The sequence below is a fragment of the Chelonia mydas genome, chromosome 10, assembly GCF_015237465.2.
Source record: "Chelonia mydas isolate rCheMyd1 chromosome 10, rCheMyd1.pri.v2, whole genome shotgun sequence".
Classification (NCBI taxonomy): domain Eukaryota; kingdom Metazoa; phylum Chordata; order Testudines; family Cheloniidae; genus Chelonia; species Chelonia mydas.
Genome location: NC_051250.2, coordinates 75036681 through 75053466, shown reverse-complemented (window position 1 = coordinate 75053466; position 16786 = coordinate 75036681). Strand labels below are relative to the sequence as shown.

Sequence of the window (16786 nt, the reverse complement as noted above, 5' to 3'; positions counted from 1 at the left end):
GCTGGCAAAGCCAGAATGTTAGGAAAGGATCAGGCAAAAGGCAGGAAGGTCCAGAATGGAACAGACCTTGGCTGTTGATTAGGTCCCTGAGCTGGAACCTGGAGTAAAGGGGAAGACTCAGGTTCTCCTTCAGCCGCTGAGGGAATAGCACTAGCTGGGCAGTGAATGGGAAGACTGCCGGAGTCCATTCATAAGAAGGGACTTTGATACCCCAGAAGGGAGGACACATGTGACTTGGCCAGAGGCTAAACCACAAGCACAGAGCATCTTGCCTTGCTGAGATCCAGGAAGAAAGGCAGGGTGTGCAGCGAGAGGCAGAAAGGAGGTGCCAGATCTGGAATCAGCTAGTCCTCAGAGCAACCAGGAGGAGGTGCACTAGCCGTGAGCAGACCCCATGACAGAATGGCATAATTCAGCCAAATCTTAGAGCAGCAGGAAAACTATGGTTCTCCTGTACGCTCCAACTACTTTGGGTTTATAAATGCCCTGCCCCTTCTGCCCTGCCTGCTGCTAAGAAGGCACCTCAGCCATTCCAATCATGCTGGTTAGATGAGTCAAGGAATAACTGGTTGCTGTGTTTTTACTCCGTCCCTGCCACCATAGTGACACAGACACTTCATACTCTGGAATGAAAGCATGTGTTCTTTGAACTGAAAGGGGCTCATGGATCTGAACATACAGAGAGACCTCAAAGCATGAGACATGAAAACTTTGATTTCTTTTTCCTTTGCTAATGGGGACTTATCAATACCAACCGGGGGGCGAGGGGGAAGGAGGAGAAAGAAGCATATACACATTCTTTTTCATTGTTTAATACTGAATGTGAAAAAAGTGCAAAAATCATGAAACCACAACAGCAACGCAGACTGCATCGTAAATGACCATACCACAAGCTGCCTGCAAAGTCTCATAGCTGACATCAACAAACCCTGCTTCAACATGTCTACAGTCTTTTAAACACCTGCTATAGAAAACATCAATTTGTACAGAGCTGTAGCTCTCTCATATATCTCTCTTCTTACACGTGTATACTCCCGTTTTATTTGCTTTCAAATCCAAAAGTGTACATGTTTAAAGATTAATATAGTCCCCCACTTCTGAGGTAAACTACCTCAAGCATATAAATACAAACTCCTACTGAATAAACTAGTAGTTACATTTTAACAAAATTCTATTTGTTAAATTCAAATGCAGCAATTACCTTATTTGTATTTAGTGAAAAAAAAAATGGCAAAGTTTCTATGAGTAAGCTTCAACACTGTGTGCTAATTGAGGCCATGTTATCAATCCTTCCAGCTCCATGCTATCAATAAAGTAATTACACACAAAGCTGTTAAATAGGGCATGTGTCAGTATTTAAAAAAAAAAAAAAAAAAAAAAAAAAAAAACCTCAGAGGAGTAGGTTATATTTGCTCTGGCTAGGAATAAAAGCATGTCAACTAAGGCCTGGATTCTGTTACCACCGCGGTTTTCAACTTTTTTTAGGGGTTCACAACTGAAAAATTTTGAATGGAGGTGCGGATCCCTTTGGAAATCTTTGACATAGTCTGCAGACCCCAGGTTAAAAACCACTGTTCTATGATAACAACACCCTTTCATGGACCTCTTAAGACAGTCTGCAGCCCTCCAGGGGTCCGTAGACCACAGGCTGAAAACCACTGTGCTAACACATCCAGATGGAGGTGGAATCTGCACAGATCAAATTGCAACAACAGGGCCCAAGTCACTATCTCTGTTTCCTGAAAGAGTCGTTACCCAAAGGTGGCTGTCATGCAAAAAAATAAAATAGATCTGTGGCTCTTTCACCTTCAGTGTTACTGAAAACTGGGATGACATAAGGCTCGTGTTAATGGGATTCAAATGGAGAATATGTTGATTACACAGTCTTCTTCAAGGCTTATATCTTTCTTTCGTTAAACCTCCTAGTTTTCATGGTTTGAGGGGACTCATCCATTGGAATGACTATGTTACTGTGCTTTTCCAATTCATTGTGACAAACCTAAACTCTTCAAGCAGCAGATTAAAATTCTGATTCAATCTAGAATTAAAGCACTTACATTTATGAAACAAACCTTTTCCTCTCCAAACAACTAAAGCAACCAACAACATAAATACATTTCAGTATAACTTATCAGATGTAGTAGGTCTGTGCTGTTAAAGGACATTTTAAAGAGCAGCTGGTGCCTCCTTGCAAACATTTTATTTAGAAACAATACCGATATGGTCTCTTTTTTCTTCTCCTTCAGTACTATGGACATCTGTATAAAACAGGAACTTATAATTCATTTACTCCTTGCCGGTTTGTCCTTCACCTGATGTCCTAATTCTCTGAACAATGGAAGATAAATACAATCTAGCATCAGTAGAATTGTTTCTAAAGAAAATAGGTCTCAAAGGTTTCCATGAGGCATCAATAAATCGGGTTGATATTATTGGCCTTCTTATTTGTGGCAGGAGAATACATATTCTGCAGCTATCCTTATGTCTATTTTAAGAGAGCTTTTTTTTAAGTTTCAACTTCAAACCAAATGTGCAGAAAACTAAAGCTGATACTTTTCAAACCTGTGTGCCTAAAATTAGATACCTAAATTATGTTTAAGTAAATATTTTAATAAAATTCTATCAAAGTATGAAATTACATGTCTAACTGAGCAACCATGTTTGAAAACTTTTGCCTAACTCCCATATAGGAATTTTTTAAAATCTAAAAATGCATTTTTTTTTTTAGATTTTTTTTTAAACCCTGTTCCAGAGAGGATAGACTAAGGCAATGGAATTTTAAGCTCTTCTTTGAGCTGTAATCATTCATGAGCCCCTTATCTGTCAATGGTAGCAAAAGTATGTTTTACAGAAGCATATATGAATAATTCTGACAAATATATCCGTTATGTGATTAAGAACATAAAATAAATGTGGCATGCACACCTTGGATGCATCTGCACTACTCAACATCGTATTTGTTTCCAGCACTAGGGTCACTGCTCCCTCTCTTCCCAGCTCAGAGAACAATCTCAGACCACACAGTGCTGAAGACACTGCATTTACACCATTGTAACCGCATCAGTGCTGGAAAACAGATACAAAATTTTGCAGTGCAGACAAAGCCCTATATTTAAACCTTGAAATGCTGATAATTACTTGAAGATACCTGGTAGAGTCTCAATCTTGGTAATGAAGGCAGATCCTAATACACTAGTTTGTCTCATATGAAAAATAGGTTAAGATGTTAAACTATACGTCATCTATCTCCACTTCACATTTAAGTCAGTACTGCAAAGTAGTAGTCAGTTTTTATAAAAAAATCTAACTTCTACTGATACGAAAGAAACTGAGAAGTTAATGAAGGCCACACCACAATAAAATAATTTAGTTGGATTGTAATTTGCGTTAAACAAACACAAACTATGTTTAAGTAACATTGCGCTTGTGACCAAAACCAAACCACAAGAAAGGAATTCAAAGTTAAAGGGTAATAGTCTGGCGCAATAGGGCTGTCTGGGTTGAACGTGTGGTTCTACTTTCAGAGCATGTCTGTATAAAAATGGCAGCTTCTTACTCTGTACAGTATATCTAACTCTCTGTGTATACAACAAAAGCTGTGCGTGGTCTAGCCTACCGAGCTAGCTTAAATCCAGCTAGCACAGGTAACAACAGCAGCGAAGAGAGCACAGCACGGGCTTCAGCACAGGTACTACAAGTTTGGCAGAGACCCTGGGTAGGTTCTCAGCTTGCGAGTCCGCGCTGAAGCCCATGCTGCACGGTCTTCACTACTGTTATGTTAACAGGCTAGCGGGATTCAAGCTAGCTCCAGGTTAGCCCTTGCCCAGCTTTTGCTGAGTAGGCAAACCCAGAGTCAGATCTTATTTTAGTGTCAACAATAAATTTGTGTTACTCTTTTTGCTCCTGTGAGCACTGCAGAAGCAGTACAGCTACCAGAGAATGAGCTGGATTCTATTCTTGATTGAGCTCCCAAATAATTAACTCAGTTCTACTTGCAGGACTGAAATATGCTCCTCAGTTACACACTTGAGCAAACGCAGTAAAATCAATGGCATTTCAAGTGCTGTAACTGAAGGCAGAGTGTGGCCCAAGAAAAATCTATTACTGGTGATAAGAAGTCAGAAAGAACCGTGACGAGTGACTTTCAGGTCCTAGGTTGAATATACAGTTAGGAAAAAAAATGCCATTTTTTCAGTCACTTGTCAGAGAAGAACCACACTTGAGCTAATCCCATTGTGTGAAGGCATTATACCGTATGGTATATGCCATCCCACTCTCCTTAGGTACTTGCAATACCTAACATCAGAACAGTACTATATACTGAGACTAGTCATTTCACATATCACAATGTAGAGTCATTGAAGTTGGAGGGATTTTACCACTGATTTCAATGTAACTAGGATTTAGCCTATGGTTTTTATCCATTTGCCTACTGATTCTCTCTAAAAATATTAAAAATATTACACTTTGTAAAGGCAAACCAAACATTTTCCTGAAAACAATATGACTGATGTAGTCTTCCTGCTTTGCTTTATTGTGTCTGGTTCTAACTATAAAGGTGACAAAGGTTACCATAAATTTTTGCTATGCGTGGTTTGCTTAGAAAGAGTTTTACTTCATAGTTGTAATGGTTTAATTTTTCCTAAGATTTTACTATTGTACATGAGCACATGAAAATGGAACTTAAAAATCAATTGCCTGTATGCCTTATTCTAATACTCTTCCAATAGAGATATTGTGACTCATTTTGCCTGTGGTTAATACTTTGAAATCTAAACAGAAGTGCTGAATTCTTTAAGTATCCCAGTACAACACAGTGTTCAAAAGTTGATAGAAAAATCCAGTTCAGACTCTCACTTGTGGATTAGCTCAATATAAAAATTTAAAAAAAAAAAAAAAAAAAAAAAAGATCCTGAAAAATCTCCAGCAGAAACTTCCTGTCCTGGAGACTGAAGAAACTGGAAACAGGTCAGTGAAAAAAGAATTTGCAATAGAGGGAGCCCTCCCTTAAAGAACTTTCACAAATTAGGGGAAAGGATGGTGGATATCTTGAGGCTTGGATTTAAAATGTGTCAGTCCAATGTTGGTGTAGTAGTGGGACAGTTCGTTTTAAAAAGACGGCAGTCAAAAATCTCTGTGATGAACAAGCTGATAAGCAAGGTTATATTAAAACGTCCTTTCAGAACCAGTCTCCATCATTATCTTCTTCCCCCTCTTCTTCTTTGTCTAGATACACAAGTGCAATTTTCTTTTCATCAGAAATCATTGACCTTTGGTCTACAAGTCTTTGCAGTTGTACGCTTTTTTCAAATGCTGACTTCTCTGTTACTTGTTCACCATGAGCCTGGGAAGCATCAGGAAAAACACTTGCTTCTTTGGTACTTTCACCGTCAGTGTCTTTCTGGTCACTTTCAACCACAACCTGTGGCTGTCTGACATCAGGCTCCTTCCTATTTGATACAGTGACTGTAGCTGCTTGTGTTCTCCCTTCCACCACAGGCACTCCCGCCACATTAGTGACATCCATTTGAAAAGTCAAAGATGTTTCCTGGGGTCCTAATTTAATATGCCTTATAGACTGGCTGCTCTCTGATGACCCTTCTGTCTGAAAATGATTGCTCATTGTTTCAGAAATGGGTCCTTTGAAGATGATTTGCTCTGTATGAGTTTCTGTGGGACTCAATTTAATGAGCCTGATGGATCTATTGATATCTGAGTTTCCTTCACTCTCCGAAAGGCTTCCTCCTGCACTACTGATCTCTGGAGATTCAGAAATGGAGCCTTGATATATGACTTGTTCAGTAGTTTTAATTTCCTTTTGACCTAATGTAATGTGCTTTATTGACCCTTCTGAATGAAAATGGTCTCCCGATTCACTGAACTCCAGATGTTCAGAAATGGGACCCTGGTAGATGATTTGCTCAGTTGTCATAAATTCTTTGGGACCTAATTTAATATGCCTGATAGATGCATTAGTATCTGATCTATGCTCCACGTGAGAGCTGTCTCCTGTACTGCCAAGCTCTGCTGTTTCAGAAAGAGGCCCTTCGTATGTGATTTTCTCAGTGGAATGAATCTCTTTTTGTCCTAATTTAATGTGCCTTATTGAACTTCCTGTCTGAGAAAGCTCTCCTGTGCCACTGAGCTCCACATTTCCAGAAATGGGCCCTTCAAATATTACTTGTTCTGTATGAATTTCTTTTGGACTTAATCTAATGTGCCTTACTGATTTGTTGGTATCCGTTGATCCTTCCATAGGAGAGAGATCCCCTGAGCTATTGAGCTCTGAAGAGTCTGAAGTGGGCCCTTTGAAAATGAGATCTTCAGTAATTTGCGGTGAACCTACTGTGATATGCCTCATGGACCTATTAACATCAGTTGGAACCTGTGGCTGAGCAAGGTTTTCAGGTTCATCTACCTCTACAGGTTTAGTAATAGGCCCTTTATAAATGATTTCTTCAGTGGTTTGAATTTCCTTAGGACCCATTTTAAAAAGCTTCACAGACCTACCAATATCCAATGAGCCTTCTGTCGGAACAAGGTCTCCCCTACCACCAAGTTCCAGAGTTTCAGAAATGGGCCCTTCATATATGACCTGCTCAGTTCTCCGAATTTCTGTTGGACCTATTTTAATATGCCTTAAAGATTTGTTAATATCAGTCGATATCTGTGACTGAGAGACTTCTTCTGCATTACCAAATTCTATAGCTTCTGAAACTGGACCTTCATGAATAACTTGTTCAGTGGAATGATATTCCATGCCATCATTACTTCTTACACTGGATGAGCTGTAAACCCCTTGGCTAGCCCAAGGAGTGGATTTATTACTGGATGGAGAAATGTCTGTTTCTATATTGCTTTTACCATGAGTCCATCTTTCCAAATCTGGGTCATTACGTTCATCAAAGCCCTCTTGTTTTGGGGACTTCAGTGACACCTTCTCAATCTCACTTGTGATGACTCCACCAAGCTGTGCAATATCAAACTGATCAGTGTCAAGGGTCTGGGACAGATTGACTTCAGCCACAATCGTCACTAAACCATCTTCATTAGTTTGCTCAACTTTTTTGATGTCAACTGCCAGGCTACTGGAGTCAGCATGATTTTCTTTCGTTAATGCAGCTAGTTCCTCTTTCACGCTTTCTGGAAGACTCCCCTCCAGTTGTTCCAATGCCTCTTTCAACTGTTGTTTAGGGTCCTTGGTTTCCTTCAATAAAAGCCCCTTTATTGAGGCCTGAAATTCATGTGGTATTTTAATCTCTTTCTCAATAACAATGGATTCTGCATGTGATGCTTCACCTTTTGGATGTTCCTCATTTAAAACATAGGCACTTGCTTCCTCTCCCACAACCTGATATGTTTGTTCTGGTGAGCTCATGCTATCATCTTTTCTTCTTTGTGTGCCCTGCAAAAATTCATCTTGCCAAGAATATTTAATAGTCGATTCTTCTTCTATGTGAATTTGCCCATACACTGAGTCCTCATCTTTTCCATGACCCAAAGGGTAATCATCTGGAGTAGATACAAAATATCTTTGTTCATCAACTGAGTCGTCTGCCTCGGTTACTTCTTCCACATGGGTGAGGATCTCACTGGATTGTTTTTTCTTTTTAAAATCTTCAGCTGCAGCTGTGATGGTCTGCTCCCCCTCATCACCATAATGCCGCTCCATGCTGGGTGAGGTATCCTCTACTTCCTCTACTTCAAATGGTGCTGAAAATTCACTCCTTTCATCAGCTGCAGATTCTAGTGGCTCCTCAACAATCTCAACATTCACAGACACTTTGCCTACACGGTCCCTTCCTTTCAGGCGAACATTTATTAGATCTTCTATCACATCTGTGGATGGAATTCCCTTAGCGTCTTCCAGAACCACTTTGCCCTCCTTGTTTAATAGACTTCCAAGATCAACTTCATCAGAAATCGATATTTCTTCTTGAACTTGAGACTGTACTGTGATTTCAGTCATCTCTTTCTCATCATCATGTTTTTTCTTTTCAAGGTAGTTTACTTTTGTATGTGGAGTTGTTTCTGAACCAGAAGACTGAACAAAACTTTTAAGAATATCAGCGACAATAGTTTCTGCTATGTTTTCAGTTGACAAAGTACCCATTCTAGGGCTACTTTTGTCACTAATTCCATGTTCATCTTCCAAATTGGGTTCTTTTTCTGAAACATTCACATTGAGAATTTCAACAGGTTTAATTGTCTGTTCATCTGTCTCTCTTCCTACAGATGTTTTAAAGCCTTGAAATGTTATTTCTGTGTTACTGTTCTGCAATATTTTGTCTGGAGTATACATTTCAACACTGATGGGAATCTCAACAGCCTCCTTGCTTACTGATTCCAAGAACACATTTGTATTCCTTTTGGTTAATTCATCTTCTTTAATATTTGCATCAGGGAGAAAAAATTCTCCCTCTCTGGCTGATTTATGTACTCTGGTTTGTTCTTCCCATGTAACATTTTTTTCCTCTTTGGCAGTGCTATCTTCCTTACTCCTGACTCCTGAAAAAATCTTTTTGTTATCATTAATAATCATGTCTTCCATTATGCGTGTTTTCTGCTCTGGTTTAACCTCAGTCTTTCCAAAATTAACACTTCTTTCTGCCATACTGGGTTTATCATCCATTTCCTTTTTTTCCAAGACAATAATTCTTTCCTCGTTGACTGGTTGCTTATTTTTTTCTTCTAACAAGCCATTTTCCCCCTCTTTAACTGGTTTGTCTCCTTTTGTTTTTTCTTTCAATATAGTACGAGTGTCATCTAGGGCTTGTTCGGATTTGGTTTGTTTAAAATTGGAATTCAGCTCGTAAGATGGAAATTTAGTAAAATTATCTGGTTTTGTTCTTGTACTTTCAGAAACACCTGACCTTGTGTCAACTTTGTGGTCCTTGTTTGAACTTTGAACACTTGTCAATTCTTTTGAAAAAGAAACTGCCGAAGTAGTTGTGGCTTCTGTTCTCTTTCTTTCAGGAAACGTTTTTTGCTGAATTTTAGTGTCTCCCCAAAGACCGTATGTGGGAGTAAAGGTTTTGAACTCTCTATGGTCCTTCATAATTCTTTCATAAGTGGCATCCTTTTCAATAGTGGTTGATGGATGATATTCTGAATTAAGAACATCTTTTCTTAAAACTTTTCCACTATCTGTTGTCCGTGGTCCACCACGCCTTGTCTGAGTTGAATAAAGTGCAGAGCTGCGAATATTTGTTACTGGTGTTTTATGTCTAGTGTCAGCACTCTTGATAATCGGAAAGCTTTTCTTTTTCTTTTCTTCTCGGTATGCTGAGTAACTATTAGGGTAGTCATAAGATGTATTTCTGACACCTGCAAGAAGAGTGTAGATAAGCAAAAATTAAAATACCGTCTTGTATGTAAAACATAAAAATAATCTATGTACAATAACAGTGGCATGCAATAATCTAGATATCTTAACGTAATGTTAAAATATTTATGAAGAAATAATGTCAATTCACTTTCAAGCATACCTGCAGCAGTGCAAGTAGGGTGGTACGGTATGGTACGCCGTACCAGCAAGATATTTATAGCTGGTACAGCGTATCTGAAAGACACAGGCGGAGCACAACAGCCGGCAGCTCCTCTGGCGCAGCCGTACCGCCCCCTACCCTTCCACGCAGGGTCTCCTCCGTCTGTACAGTAGCCCCACCAGAGGACAGGGCTGGGGGCGGTACAGCCACCCCGGAGCAGCTGCCGGCGTGGGGCCCCCCCGGTGGCCCCATGTTCTGCTCCTTTCCCTGCTGCGGTTCCCAGGAGAGCTGATTCTCTGATTCTCAGAAACCGCTCACAGAGTTCATTTTTTGCTTTACACAGCTAAAAATATACTACAAGAAATTGACACTGACTCATTGGAAAAAAAAAATATTAAACAATGACTAAAACCTACATTTAGACGTCTAAGTGTAATGTTCGCTTTTTTACCTTGTGGTATTTTTCTCCCCTGCTGATCAATCCATGTAATCATCCATTGGCTGCTCTCCCCTTCTAGTAAAGTTCTGTAACACACACACACAAATACATTTAATTAAAATGAAGAGAAAGAATAGTTATAATATACTTTAGAAGTTTGGTGGCAAAGCACCATCACAAATGAACAGGAGAAAAAAAGAGTATTACTTCCACTTTCAAACATAGTGACCGATGCTAAGGAAAACAGAGCTCTAAATAAACTAGAGAAGGTAATTATTCTCAGTAATGCACAGATAATGAAGTAAAATCATCAAGCTGAAATCAGCACAATATATTTTGCAAAAACGGTTTGGGTAACTACTTTATGGCAATATTTCAGAGTAGCAGCCGTGTTAGTCTGTATTCGCAAAAAGAAAAGGAGTGCTTGTGGCACCTTGGCTCAAATAAATTTGTTAGTCTCTAAGGTGCTACAAGTCCTCCTTTTCTTTTTATGGCAATAGTTATCTTGCTAGATTTTTAGGCCGATTCATCTTTCCTCTCCATTTCTCAGCGTTCTCTTCTCGCTCTTTTTGGCACGTCCTCCCCCATGTCTAAAATAACCTGCATGGTTTTAAGAAACCAGGGCTGCTATAAACTTTATCCCTGTTAAGGCTCCGCAGCCCAGCTATGTGTGTTAGCTCCACAGTCATTTACCAGAAACAAACAGAATACACATTTTGTTTGGCTTCTCAATAAAGGGCTTATGCCAGAAGCAAAAAAACAGGGGAAAAAGTCACAACTATCTGTTGTTGAACATCTGCATCCATCACTTTCACTTGCTGCCTACCCTCAGGACACCAGTACACTGCAGAGTCTGCCAAACCGCATCCCCTATCTTACTGACAAACACAGCTGTCCTTAGGGACCAAGCCTTCAGCCAGCTTCCTTGAGAATACTAGACTGAACTTAAAACATTGTCTTAGAGAAGAAGAGCATAGAATTTTTTCACCTGGTCACCATGCCTGGGTCTATACTGTATAGTGCACCTAGTACGCACCATATAGAGACACACTGGCCACTGCTCATCCCAATATTTTGCTCATTCTGACTGGCAGTCTGACAATCAGGCACAAACTCATCCTGTCCCTGCATGTTGTGCTACCCTGAGGCAAACATGCCCTAGGGAACAAGTCCCATTGAAATTAACAGAGCTGAGATTCAATACATTTTTAAGGAGCAATTATCTTCCCTTAGGAATGCTGAGTTACACACATTTCATCATCAAATTTTTTTTCTAAGGAAGGATGCTCACAGGGCCCTAAAGGTACCCTCTAGAATCAGCATAGAAATTGCAGGTGAAAAAAAATCCAAAAAACTTCTCTATCTGCCAATGTATCATCTACAAAATGCATGCAGTAAGGCTGCATCTTGTGTGCTACTAGAATTTTTAGAAATGGAGGCCAAATAAACATGGACAGGAAAATTTCGAGTAAATCCTACAACCATCTATGTGCAGATTTTTCCTATGTCATTCCAAGGCTGCTGTTTCTTCCCCTGCACTGCCAACACACTCCTATACTGCTGTGAAATAAGTTCCTCTTTCTGTTCTTTATTAACTGATGCCCGTTTCCCCCAATTATATGCCTCCCCAAAAGTTAGACCTAAACTCTGCAGTACTCTGGTGCAGCAGACTTGAAATTCTGTGGTAGCTTTATTTAAATATCAAATTGAACAATGTAATCACAGTACAGTAACCCTTCTGTTTTATTCATGTTCATAGAATCACAGTACTGTAAGGGACCTCGAGAGGTCATCTAGTCCAGTCCCCTGCACTCAAGGCAGGATTAAGTATTATGTTATACTGCCCCCTCATTCCATTTTGGAAATGCCAAATGTTTTGCACTGATAAGCTGTAACTACATCATAGAAGTTGTTGGGTTGAAGCTGGAAGTTCTTGATAGCCGAGGCTCTGAACTCCTGGAGGGAGTGGAAGAAAGTTTCATAAACACATTAGCTGGCTGTTTCTGCTAAAATAATCAGCAGTGAAATAGATAATTTTTACATTTAAAATATCATCTTTAGGTTTCAGACTTAACCACCTGAGATGAATGGGACATTTTACACCTCTGCCTTTCTGCACATTCAGGAGGACAACACTACATCAGTTGACAGTTCCCTTTGTAAGGTTTTCTTTGCAACCATGTATTTGTACAGATTAAGAAAAGGGCAAGGTTAGGTCAGGGTTTGTTAACATGTGGTTGCTAACCACAAACTTTTCCCTAGTGTAGACACGGGTTAACATACTTAAACTAGTCAAATTCAGCTCTAGAGAGGAGGCCCAGGTCAAGCTCAACCAGTTAAATCAAAATGAAAGATGTTACCCTGCGTCTACACTAGGGGAAAGGTCGTGACTAGTTTTTCCTAATCTAGAGAAACCTCCAAAGACCAAACATCTGATCTCTTCTAGCCTGTAAGTGCAAAGAAAATTGCTCCTCATTAGGCACTATGGATGGTGCTGCCAATGCTACAGAAAAGTCTGAAAGATCTGACAGTGCAGGCACTGAAAGTAGCAATTGTGACGATGGAAATTAGGAATGTGGATAGTATGACTAGGGATTTTTGGCTGCTGTTAAAACAACAGTTGTTCGGTTGCTGGAGCAACGTATGAAGTCACTAAAAATAAGTTCCAAGAAGTACACTGTATATGGCAACAGCACACAGAGACAAGCTGGATGTGAAAACATTATTACTGACAACATGCTAGTATGGGAAAACAAAGAGAAAAACCCCAGCAAAACTGGACTGTGACTCAGTATTTCTATGGGACTTGGCTCATGATAGATTTTCACTGACTTTAATGCAATGCAAATATTAAAATCATTTTTACACTTTAAGATAGTAAATTAGTAAGGAACAGCATAGTCTAGTGGATACAGCACAAGCGTGAGAATCAGGAACTCTGGCTTCTATTCCTGGCTCTGCCAACGATCTGCTGTGTAATCTCAAACAAGTAACTTCACCTCTCGATTCTTCAGTTTCCTCTCCCTACCCTTTGTTCCTCTTATCTATTTAGACAGTAAGCTGTTTGGGACAAAGACCATCTCTTACTATGTGTTTGTACAGTTCCTAGAAGACTGGGGTCCTAATCTCAGTTAGGACCTCTATGTACTACCATAATACAAACAATGAAAAATGCTCCTCCAAGAAATCCTCCCTTATAAAGTAATTGTGCAGATACTTCCTTGAAGTCACACCCTGAATGCAGAAACCCACTCCACTAACATAACAGTATGCCTAAGAAAAATTATTACCAAAAGAGTCAGGAAATTAATACTGAATCTTTAACTCATCCCCCTGGTTATTACCGTCAGTATTTAACATTTATTGTGTGTTAGCACCTAGAGGCTAACCAGGTTGGGGTTCCATTGTGCTTGGGCAGGCAAACTTTTTGGCCTGAGGGCCACATCGGGTTTCCGAAATGGTATGGAGGACCGGTTAGGGGAGGCTGTGCCTCCCCAAACAGCCAGGCATAGCCCGGCCCCTGCCCCCTATCCGAGCCTCCCTGCTTCTCGACCCCTGACGGCCTCCCCAGGACTCCTGCCCCATCCAACCCCCCCGTCCCCTGACGGCCCCCCGGGACTCCTGCCCCATCCACCCGCTCCCTGACCGCCCCTGGACCCCCCGCCCCATCCAACCCTTCTTCTCATTCCTGACTGCCCCCCTAGGACCCCTGCCCCATCCAACCACCCCTTCTCCCTGTCTTCTGACCGCCCCCGGAACCCCTGCTCCATCTAACCCCCCGCTCCTTCCTGACTGCCCCCCCCACTTCCTGACTGCCCCCCCCAGGACTCCTGCTCCCATTCAACCCCCGTTCCCCGCCCTCTGACCGCCCCGACCCACACCCCCGCACCCTGATCACCACCCCGAACTCCCCTGCCCTCTATCCATCCCCCCTGCTCCCTGCCTCCTTACTGCACTGCCTAGAGCACCGGGACAGGCAGTCGGTGGAGCCAGCCACGCCACCCGCGCAGCACAGAGTGCCGGGTCAGGCCGCGGCTCTGCTACCGCCCAGAGCATTGTGCCGGTGGCGCAGTGAGCTGAGGCTGTGGGGGAGGGGGAACAGCAGGGGAGGGGCCAGGGGCTAGCCTCCTGGGCCAGGAGCTCAGGGGCCGAGCAGGAGGGTTCTGTGGGCCAGATGAGGCCCGCGGGCCATAGTTTGCCCACCTCTGTGCTCAGGGCTGTAAAAGCACAAAGAACATGACAGGCTCTGCTCCAAGGATCTTACAGTCTACAAGACAAGAGAGAACAGGTGGATGAGACACACAAGTGGGGTGGGACAGGAGGGAGAAGGTACTGAAAATAATAAGATGTGCACAATTTGTGATGATCTGCAGCACAAGCCTTACCACAAAAATCAGTCATGTACAAAAAAGACCTCTTCGGTCATTTCTTCCAAGGGGTCTCAACTAGGGGATCAAGAACCCCAGAGAGGGGTGGGTTGCAATCAGGTCCAGGAGGTCCTGGCCACTCTCCCTTTCTTCAGTGCTAGATGGGAGGGGGTCCTGAAACTCCCAGGCTGTGGGGGATGGGGACATTTTTCTGTTACAACAAGGGGTGATTATCTGGAAATGGTTGAGAACCACTGACATACACCAGGCCTGTCACAGGTTGAGTAAGCCCTTTAAAGAGAATTCAGGCTTAGTTCCACTTAGCCTGGTTTTCCTCCTAAATCATGGGATTGGAGGACAGGGATCATGTGAAGAAGAGCAGGTGACTGAGTGCTTGCCAGGCCTGCTTGGATATATATGAGGCAGAACACTCTCGGTAAATGAGGGAGCTGGCAGGAGCAACATGTTTGGTGGTAACATAAATAACTGGCAGTGGTTCCCTGCAGAGGGGGAACCAGGGAATGAATCTGGAAGAGGTTGGTGGAGGGCTCCTGAGATGGGACCAGGAAGGCAGTCTGGCTGAAGTAGGAAGTGGCCCTGGAAACAAGGAAGCAGGGTAGACTGGACTTGGTAGCAAGTAGCTGCTTCACTGTATTGGGTCTCTGAGCCTGGAACAGAGAGAGGACTGGGTGAGACCTGGAAGTGACGGTGACAGGCTGTCATCCAGGAACAAAGCTGGTGGAGGGCAGAAGGGCTACAGAGCCCTGAAGTAGAGACTGGTCAGCCCCCATTGTAAGGGGAGAAGGAGCTCCTGGCAACTGAAGGGGGCCATGTGATGATAATGCAGACCCTAGGCAGAGGGCTATGACCCATGATGGCAAAAGGCTTGTTCGCTATTTAGTTGTCCTTCCATTTGCCCTGGAAGTGGAGGACTTTTCCTTTGGCTGAAGGCTCAAAGCTCCTGAGTCACCAAACAATCCTACCAACCAGAGGGAGACTGTGAAGTGAAACTGAGACATGGGGCACCTGATGAGGATCCAGGCAAGATGATGCTGCAACAATGCTCCACTGCCCAGTGCAAGATGGTTCCCAACAGTCGGTCTTCCAATATTTTGTTCAATCTAGTTTTAAGTATCAAGCGATGTGTCTTCCACCACTTCCCTTTGGAGACTATTACACAGTCTAATCTATTTTGGCTTTTGTAGGATCTCAGCAGCACGGAACCATGTGGTGCAACACTAGAAAAATATTTATTTCAGCCTTTACAGGTAAAGAATGGGAATGGCCGCCGCCATTTCCAGAACTGGTCCCATTCATAAAAGCAGGAAGGATTGGCAACATTAGGAAGTATGTTTGGTTCCTGGGGAAGGGAGTCCTTGCAACATGACCCTTTTGGCTAGCCAATTCAGGAGTGGCCATGACTAGCTCCAGTGGAAATACTCTCTCATCCTTACTTAGCATCGCTAGCTCTAGGAGTTGTAAAAGAAAGCAAAAAAAATACAGAGTGGGAGACACACTGACACTCTGGGCTGCGTGGGACGAAGGAGAAGGAAGTAAACCAAACACCATGTGCTTAATCCATGATGCCACAGGAGAGAATGTCTCACAGCAATCACTGAAACTTCATAATAGAAACCTCAGAATGATAAGCATGGGTCTTTACAGGGGCCTTGATGTACCTAAATGAAGGATAGGAGCAGATTTCCTCTATGAGGATGAGAAGAAGCTGACATCACATACCCTGGTTATCACAGGTACAGAGGATTACTACAGGAACTGGTTTAATAATAACAGAAGACCAGGAGTCCAGAGCAGTCTTATTCAACAGTTGGTTTGGTGGAACCAAGTTATCTTCCTTCTTCAGTGGAGTGAAGAAAGATCATCCACTGGGGTGGGGGGAATTAAATCCCCAGCGAAGGGTGGTGGTTTTGTTTGTGTGAAACATGGAGTATCCAAAAAGTAATTTTTTCCCTTCCTGAGATTTTAAAGGAACTTTCTTTACAGTGATAAGACAGAACTGCTTTTCGATCACCTGGAAGTCCCATATCTCTGACCTCAACCAAACACGGTTTCTTTCAACAGGAAGTTGTAAGTTTAAATGCTGAAGTCTGGTCCCGGCAAGACAGAGATGGTGACCAACAGAGGCAAAGAGAATCACAAGCTTTTAAAGAACATTTCACAAGTCTCTGTAGGCTAAGGCAGCAACCTCAATGGACAACAAAAACATTCCAGGCAATGCCAAGCGGTTTCCCACTCCCTGAGGACTGCGAATCCGTACACAAACCGCCAACACTATAGGTAATCGTGATATGACTTCTGGAGAGGCTCCAAGATTTAATGAGTTCGCAGTTGACTTTTACAGAGCTGCAACACTGCCGGTTCACTTACTAACTAAGCATGTGTCAGAGCACCTAGCTGTCTGGGCAGCATCATGCACACCACTGTGTGAATATTAATTGTCACAGCACCTCTGAGCCTTCTGTACCGAGACA

The 16786-nt window shown here is 42.2% G+C and overlaps 1 protein-coding gene across 1 annotated transcript in view; it reads right to left on the bottom strand.

The window, feature by feature from the left end:
* Positions 1 to 796: 796 nt before the first annotated feature.
* Positions 797 to 16786, bottom strand: part of SYNM (synemin) — a 28359-nt gene continuing 12369 nt past the window's right edge. The window contains exons 3-4 of the mRNA XM_037910240.2: positions 9940 to 10013; positions 797 to 9327 (exon numbers count right to left, since the gene is read on the bottom strand). Of these exons, the coding sequence (XP_037766168.1) occupies positions 5180 to 9327; positions 9940 to 10013 (4222 nt within the window). The 3' untranslated portion in view covers positions 797 to 5179. The remainder of the gene's footprint in view (positions 9328 to 9939; positions 10014 to 16786) is intronic.